General features: G+C 38.9%; 1 protein-coding gene across 2 annotated transcripts in view; it reads right to left on the minus strand.

Moving 5' to 3' along the window:
• The window catches only part of LOC108756087 (integrin alpha-PS2), a 75,469-nt gene that overhangs the window by 29,977 nt on the left and 37,009 nt on the right, over nt 1-8,483 (minus strand). For both annotated transcript variants that reach the window (XM_018499648.1, XM_018499647.1), the window contains exon 4: nt 248-413. In XM_018499648.1, coding sequence (XP_018355150.1) covers nt 248-413 — 166 coding nt within the window. The remainder of the gene's footprint in view (nt 1-247; nt 414-8,483) is intronic.

Below are 8,483 nucleotides of genomic sequence, written 5' to 3' on the forward strand. Positions count from 1 at the left end.
CTCGGTTATAAGATCTCTAATAGGGTATATGTAGTAAAATTCCTGCTCCTGATTTTATTTCATTCAACAAACCGTGTTTTAACGAACTTTAATCCAGAATTCGGGATATTGTTTGTGACGTTAAAGAGCATACGATTGCGATAGCCTAGTATACAATTCTTCAGAAAATTATTAAATAAAATATCGATAAAATATCTGAATAAAATTCAAATGAAGGATGTTAAAATTCGAAAGGGTTTCAACTTACTCGTACGACAAGGCGAATATTCCTGCGACTCGTTGAAGTTATTAGAGGCGACCCAGCATGTGCCCACTGGTTCTCTCCTATTGCCCACTGCAGACTCCTTATTCCATCTATTATCATCATACTTTGGCTGTGACACCGAGAACCAGATGTACCTGGGCGCACATGCCTGCGAACATAAAACAGAGATTGCGTCGCTATTAACTTCGTCGAGCTCTCGACTGCCTTTATTATGGAGACGCGATCGTTTATTACTTTCTAACGATCGCTTCGATCGCAATTAAAACGCGCGCGCGGTCGATTGCCGGTTCCGCCGGTCGTTAAAACGTGGTGTTGCGCACCGGAGGGAAGAAAAGAGAACGCGTGTACGACGGACTTGAAACCGCATCATGCGGTATGTTTATAGTCGCACCTACATACGTGACGGCATCACCGCGCGTCGACAAATCGCGCATTAAGACTCGATTCTCACCTCCCATTTAACGCCGAACTGTGTCGGTGGAAATACCGGTATAAATCGCTGGAGATAGATTTCTAGCCGTATACAACAGCCGTTTCACAATTATCTCGGCGTGACCACAGGATTTTAGAATCTTCTCTTTGTAAAATCGTAAAGGAGGCTGCGGATAAATTGAGTAGGTTTCACGTTAATTAGTTTCGCATGCCTTTCCGTTTCTCACAATGGAAATATGACTGTGTTGCCATTATGAGCCTAACGGCTCATTTAACGATAAACGTACAGCAGAAGTACAGACGTGTTTGCTAACCGCGGGAGGCACATTGCGCAATTCGCACACGGATCATTGGCCGCATTTCGAGCTTTCCGCGAGACACAGAGGTGTACTCACGTACACGCAGCTCGTACACACTTCGATGATTCCTTATAGAGGTAAAAACTCCTTTCTGCTGCATAATTTTCGCTGCCGCTAAACATTATGCATTACCAAGCATTCGATTATTGCAGGCAAGTATCATTAATATTAAATTCATGCTTTAGGCATTCTCCCATAAATATGCCTTACACGAACAACCTGTAATTTGATTCCATTCCGGTAATGCACGAACGATCTTACAATCTATTGCACACGTTCTATTTTCTCTAGAATCGATGTCCTTTCGGTGAAAAAAACGCTACGTTAAGACCTTGATTTTTGCGGAAAATTAATTAAGAGTTCTCGTTATTCACTGTAAATTCATGATTTTTTAAATCAACCTTTAAAAATTTCACATGTGTTTAAGTACAATTAAAGATACAATTAAAAACAAGCGTGATTACATTAAATATGTATGTGTCAAAAAGTTCTTGAAAGTTGCAGTATAAAATAACTTACGGTTTTTCAGTGAAAAAACGCTATTTTAAGATGTTGACTTTACCGGAAAATTAGTTCCTTAATATATTATTTCGCCATAAATTCACAGTTTTTTAATCAAACTTTAAAAAGTTAAAAACGGGTCAAAAAAATCTTTCAAAGTTACCACATAAAATAACTGATGGCTCAAGATAAAAATAATTTTTCTTGACTCAACTTCTGGTGCCTACGTCGTTGAAAGTAAACGATGTCATGCGAATGGATTGTGAAAAATTGCTCGATAGATAACAACGGTATAAAGACTCTTTATATGTAACATAAATAAACAAACTAAACGGCGAAATAAGAGTCAGCGCATAAAATATAACACATATAATTAATACATAAAGTTAAACAATGCAGAACGACGTATATCAATGTATAAAAATATTCGGAGAAACTTTATGTACCTCTGATTAATGTCTTTAATTATATGTGTTATATTTTATGCGCTCACTCTTATTTCGCCGTTTAGTTTGTTTATTTATGTTGCTCGATAGACTTTCAAGCAAGAAAATCTTATCGCTCACGATGGTCCCTTTTTGGGCGGACCGGTCCGCCAGCACGGTTGCAGAAACTATTTTGTTAGACGGCCCGATCTGTGAACGCGAGTCCTCTCACGCACAATGATCGTCGCATTACGTCAATCTGTACTTGGTCAACCAACCAGAAGCAACCGATGGCCTGAATAACGCGACGTAACGTGCAAGTGCATAACGGCGGTATTTATGCCCGATGCCTCAGGTCCGCGTCGTAAATCTCTCGAAATACGCACGATCTGCCCCGACAACTTATCGCGAAGAATACTTCCACATCTCAGCGTGGTTGATCTGTCGAAATCATGGGGCAACTGGCGGTTGCATTCTTCAAGTGCTACCGGGTGTAGCACTTTATCGAGAAAATAAAGAACCGCGTTGTACCACTTGCTAATACTTTAAATGTTTCTGAAGGCTACCAATAGACATAGCGCAACAAAGTTGTGTAACATAGTCCTTTTTATCATTGTGGGACACTCTAGAATGTGCAGTTATAAATAAAGATGATAAAATTTCATCTCGTCTGAAGATCGTCCCGAGACGTTGCGCGACTTTAGAAATAGCACGTCAGTTTCTCGCGTGATTGCATAATTCGTCGCTGGCCAACATTTTAACCACTTTTCAAGGCCGTCTGTATAAACGAGCTTTAACAAGATGCATGCTGATTCCGCATGCACAAAGATCGCGTGAACGAAGCCGAGCTCTTTAGCAGAGCGGGATTATACTGACATAATGTTCACACGAAGCTATGCACTCGCGCAATCATGCATTATTAATTGCGAGCCAATTAAGGCACGTTACAATGGTACGTCATTATACGGATCCTTCTTGAAAAAGGGTTGCCGTGACCCAACCTTAATCGAAAGGACCGTCCTCTCTGTCTTGATTAAATCGTTACCCAGCGAAAATATAATCAGACTGGTGATGGATCTCAGGTTATCGAAAAGAGAGACGTCCTTAATGACGATCCGTTTTCGTTCCAAACGGACTAATTAGACGAAATCAGGGACGTAACTGTACTCGAACGACGCGTCATTATCGGCGTACCTCAAATTCGTGGACGAGGTCCACGGTTCGCGAGGAAGTACCCAAAACTGATTGTTCCACGAAAGTTTTTTGTCCGCGTCAGCGGAACACGGCTTTTGAAACGATGCCGGCGTACCGATTGAATGTAATGATCGTCACGCTGCCCGCTTATCGACGATCGTCGAAGAGGAAAGACACGAAGGACACGAGAAAAAGAAGACGACGGCGCGCCGATGTGCCGCAATTTATCCATTGCGCCAGTTTAGCTCAATCGCTCGAGTTCGTTTTAGTGCGCGCGATCTACTCGTTTGTGAACGCCGAAATTGTTCGTCGTTCAGTTCGTCCGCCGATACGGGTCTCTGATAAGTCTGATTTGCCGACAAGGTTAATGTATTATTTCGTATACATGGTATACTTTAAGAAATTTGTACAAAACAGAAGCAAGGGACAACAGAATGAGAATTTTTTTTACAAATTTTTCTGTTACTTCGTTTTAATTAAATATTAATTAAATATTCTAATTTTTTTTCGAGCTGTTTATAATGCGTTGGAAAAAGGTTTTTTTTTCCTCTTTTCACTTTAATTTATTTGCTCATTAAATAATGTAACTATTCTCTGTGGATTAGAATATATATATATATATATACATATCTACTACAATTTGGTTTAATAAAATTTGGTGAAAATAAAAATTATTTCGTCAGCACAAAAAACACCAACACAAATTCTGCCTTCGACATTCAGTCCATTCAATTAATGCCAATAAGAACATATGCTATTAGAAATCCTATGTTTACGTAGGAAAGGAATCCTCTGTACATGTGTACGATTAAAAATTAGGAATAACAAATTGCTGGAAATAATGCAGGCTGAAAAGTCGATCTCTAGCTTCGAGAATGCATTTCGATAACGCATGCTCCGTAATAAGTCTAAATAATTCGCGGTTCATTAGAGAACGGAAGAATGTAAATGCCTCTAGCGATACGCCACTAAAGACGAGTCTTCGATTGGTAGAACAGCTCGACCTCACGGCTTTTGCGCAACCAAATTGCTGTGGACAAACACTGTTAATAGCCGGAAATTAGGTTCCGTGAAACCCGACCGTGTTTATTTAGGGCAATACATAACCGCGAGAAATTAGAAAAAAAAAAAAAAAAACATTTTTAATTGTTAGTAGACGTGTCATTTTTTGGTAAAAAGAATAAAAGAAACTAAAATATTCTCCTGCATATACATTTTTTTCTAATACTTTCTACAGTAAATTGAAATCATCACTTTACACAAGATATTATGTAAAAATTAAATACCGATACAAATAATTTCGTGAGAGATAAATCCAACGCAACATTTAATTTTTACGTCGCCGTTCTCAGCGATATCAGCGTAACGATGCGTGAGACAAAGATTACGAAGAAATTCTGCAAATAATTAAACATCGACAGTATAATAATCAGACAATGAGGCATCAGACAATGAGGCTACACGATGATGACTCGAACGAACCTACGTGGCGAAATTTCGAAGGTGTGGCCCCGGTTCGCGATTTGCGCTTCATTAAAGAGCGCGAAAGAATTTAAGGGGAAGTAACGACGTGTGGCGTATACATGTGTATACGGGATGCTTTCGAATAAGCGTTTCGTGCGGCAGGAAGCTCACGGCAATGAGATTGCCCTGGCGAAAGTAACGTGCGTCTAATTGTAAGAGAACGGGAGGAAGGGAATAATAATATCCGTCTGCCGCGCGCGCGTTCCGCCTCGTCTCATTCGCTTTTCTTCTCCGATTGCACGCGTACGATCTACTCTTCATTAAAAAGGACCACTTGACCTTAAAGATGGTTAATGACACGGTACCTTTAATGTCTTCACTCGGCTGCTCTTCCTCGACACGTCTTTCACCGTACGAGAACCGTAGGGCTTTTTTCCCGGCGGCTCTTGCACGAAAAGTGCCCTTAAACAAACCGTTAAAGTAAACGACCGCCCGATCCTTTCTTCACCAGCGCAAAAGCCGAAATATTTCGGAAACACAAGAACGTCTGAAAGATTAGAAGCTCTCTTAGGCCGGAATCAGACTACGCATTGAAGATTGAGATTGAAGATTGAAAGTTTGACCGATCAGAACAAAAGGAGCCAAAATTTCTTTGTCCTCATTGCTGAAATTTCAATCTTTAATCTTTAATCTCAATCTTCAATGCATAGTCTGATTTCGATCTTATAAACGTTCTCCAGAACGTTTGCGTTCTCTCTCTCTCTCTCAAATCCTTCCCATCTACTGAAAATATCCCATATTAGCGTATTCGGATTTATCTCTTGACATCGACCGAGCTTTATTTCCGTTACAGGGCAAGTGCATTACGGAAACAATGCGCATAAAACGGCGTTATTGTAATCTACAACACCGTCTCGCTTGGCCAAGCAAGATCTTTCCGTACTCGATGCACTTATCAGAGCGCACTTTAGAATTCAGGCGGTTGCCTGAATGCACACGTGCGTTACACGTTTTCAACAATAAAGGTTAAACGTAATAAAGAATAGGAAACGGCCGTGCAGGACTGGATGTCTTTGAATCGTAAAGTTTTAGAAATGTAAAGGCGACATTAGCAGATTCAACCTTGGGACAAGCAGGCACCAATCTATTTTCAACTCGACTAACGTAAACAACGATTTTCTTCATTTCCTCAAGAAGACGCAATGACCTGATTTAGCCAAATGTGAAAATCTCTTGGAGATTTCTGAATCATTGCTCGTGAGATGTCGCTGTGCAATTTTGATATGTTCGTTTTTTACGAGTATAAAGGAAAATTGCAAGTGTGTCGCCAGAAACGTTGAAATGAAAAAATGTAGAACTTTTGATAACTAAAATATGCATATTTCATAAGAAACACTCGCTTAATACGGCGAAAAAGTTTCGCCTGCTGATTGATCACGTGAAAAGAAATCAATCATTTGTGAGCTATTCATAAATTATAAGACTTTTTTTATCCAACAACTGATACGCGTCGTTAAGCTTTATCTACGGTCAATCGATAAATCTGAAGAAGAAAAAAGGGTTTGACGGGTATCGTTTCGACGGGGCGCATTGACGGAAGCGAAAGTTATTTTGAGGGCTTGAACGAGGTCATCTCGGGTCGAATACACGCAACATCGTTCACTCGAATAGATCGACCGGCATTTTCAACTGGTTGACAGTTCATTTAAAGGATTCATCAGATTCATATTCATATTCAGATTCACATTCTGTGAATCGCAGCGAATAATTTCCCGTCGAGGCGACTTTTCGATTAGACTTAGCGGCTACAAAAATAAGCTGCAATATTTTTATTTGATTTGAAGAAGCGTTTTACATTTACTGAAGTTTTTCTTTTTTAGATACTTCGTATCCTCCATTATATGTAAAAAATATATGTACATTAAAGAGAGATGAATATTTTGCAAAATTACTCTTAAAACACACATTTAAAATTCTAGCAATACGTTACTCCGTGTTTGTACAAATAAATGGAGTCGTGCTTTCACGCAGTTCCCGTGTTTATCGTTAACCTACGACTTAGTTTATCGTTAACGTTAACGCGACGTACACTTACGTATTTCTCTCGCTCGAGTTGCAGGAGGAACATAAATGGCTACTGGGAAGACATACCCGGAACTTGACGAACGGTAAAACACCGTGGAAAGTGGCACGTAAAAACGAAACAACGTGCAAAGGCTGATTTTATTTGGGCGAAATGGCCTGGTAATGGCCAGTCGTAAAACTCTCATCGCACACTACTCGTCTCCTGGACATAACAGACTCTAAGATATTTTGTTTATCTCGAATTAAATTAATGACAACGAAGGGTGAAAATTTGCTCCGTGGTCACGAAGAAAAAGCGCTGATTCACGGACATTTCTTGACGAGTTAATGATGACATGAACTCTGCATAAGAGTTTGCATTTTATTAATTTTTTATTATTAAACTGTAAATATAAGTATGCATTTTTAAAATGGTATGAGTATCAAAATTTATTCACCCGAAATAACATTCAATAATTTAAACATTCAATAATTTCAAGATTTCTCTGATATATAAATATCCTACATATTTCAGAAAGTACTAATTCACTCCCTTAATTTCCGCATTAATATATCCATCGTCACAATAATGACATAAGAACGATTTTGCTGAAGTATCTAAAAATTTAGGGGTAGCTACAAACCTAAAAATAATCTTGTTAGACCGTCAAAATAAATGCGTAAAAAACTTAAGCATGATGAGCAATGCTGCTAAAAAATTTGGACATTCCAGCACCTAGTTCGAGTGTAGATCCTACGTAATTATTTTGATGGCTCAACAAAATTATTTTCAAATTTGTATCCAACTAAATCTTCAGATATTTCAACAAAACCGTCCTTTTCACGAATCATTGAAAAATTATATAATTATCCTGAAATTATTTTTATAATATCTTTTCATACAAGATGATTTATTTAACAAAAATTCATTTAACTCTACCACATATACTTTTATGGATATCATTCTCTGCCATTAAAGAGTCGTTTGAGTGTATTCTGAATTTTTTTATTCGTATAAAAGGATCAGCGAAACAACAGGTGACTATTGCCTTTAAAAGCGCGAATAAATTATCCGGAAATATACTAAATGACTCTTTCGTCTGAATTTACTCAGTTCTCGTAGGAACACTCCTTTGCCCGACTCCCGGCTTTTTGTCGGCTTGTCACGGCTCTCGCGAGTGACAAGATAACAGAGTAGTGGCAATAGAGGGATATTTACGTGATGAAGCTGGAGTCTGGAAGACGAAGGTGGTTTTGCGCGAGCGCATCGCCTTAGTTTCGCGGTTGACTCACTTCGTGGTCAGTGAGTCACAACATTATTTATACATCATGCGGTTGCAAGTACGGTCCAGCGGGATCGCGGCCAGGCGCCTCGGATTGTTCGTCCAAGATTTACCTGCTTAAAGAGGTCCAAGGATTTGTCAACCAGTCGGTAGCTCTCACCGTGCATCGAATTTCAGACTAATCGTCTGCAGATACAATTTTATCAATACAAATCTATTAACAATATGATTGGAAACAACCGTTTATGTTAAATATATTACTTTAGATACGAAGAGTCACTGCGGTCTGAATGTTAAGATATGTTCAACTGCTACATATATTCATTGGAATGAATTAATTTCCCTCGGCCGGCAGTCGAATCCGGATCTCTTGCATTCCGTGCGAGATCTATCGTGTACAAATCTATTGATATGTACAAATTGATTACATTATTAAATTCCATAGATTATACTATTGAATTCCAAACTGAGTTTTTTATTATATATATATATATAT

The sequence above is a fragment of the Trachymyrmex septentrionalis genome, unplaced genomic scaffold (genome assembly GCF_001594115.1).
Source record: "Trachymyrmex septentrionalis isolate Tsep2-gDNA-1 unplaced genomic scaffold, Tsep1.0 scaffold94, whole genome shotgun sequence".
Classification (NCBI taxonomy): Eukaryota; Metazoa; Arthropoda; class Insecta; order Hymenoptera; family Formicidae; genus Trachymyrmex; species Trachymyrmex septentrionalis.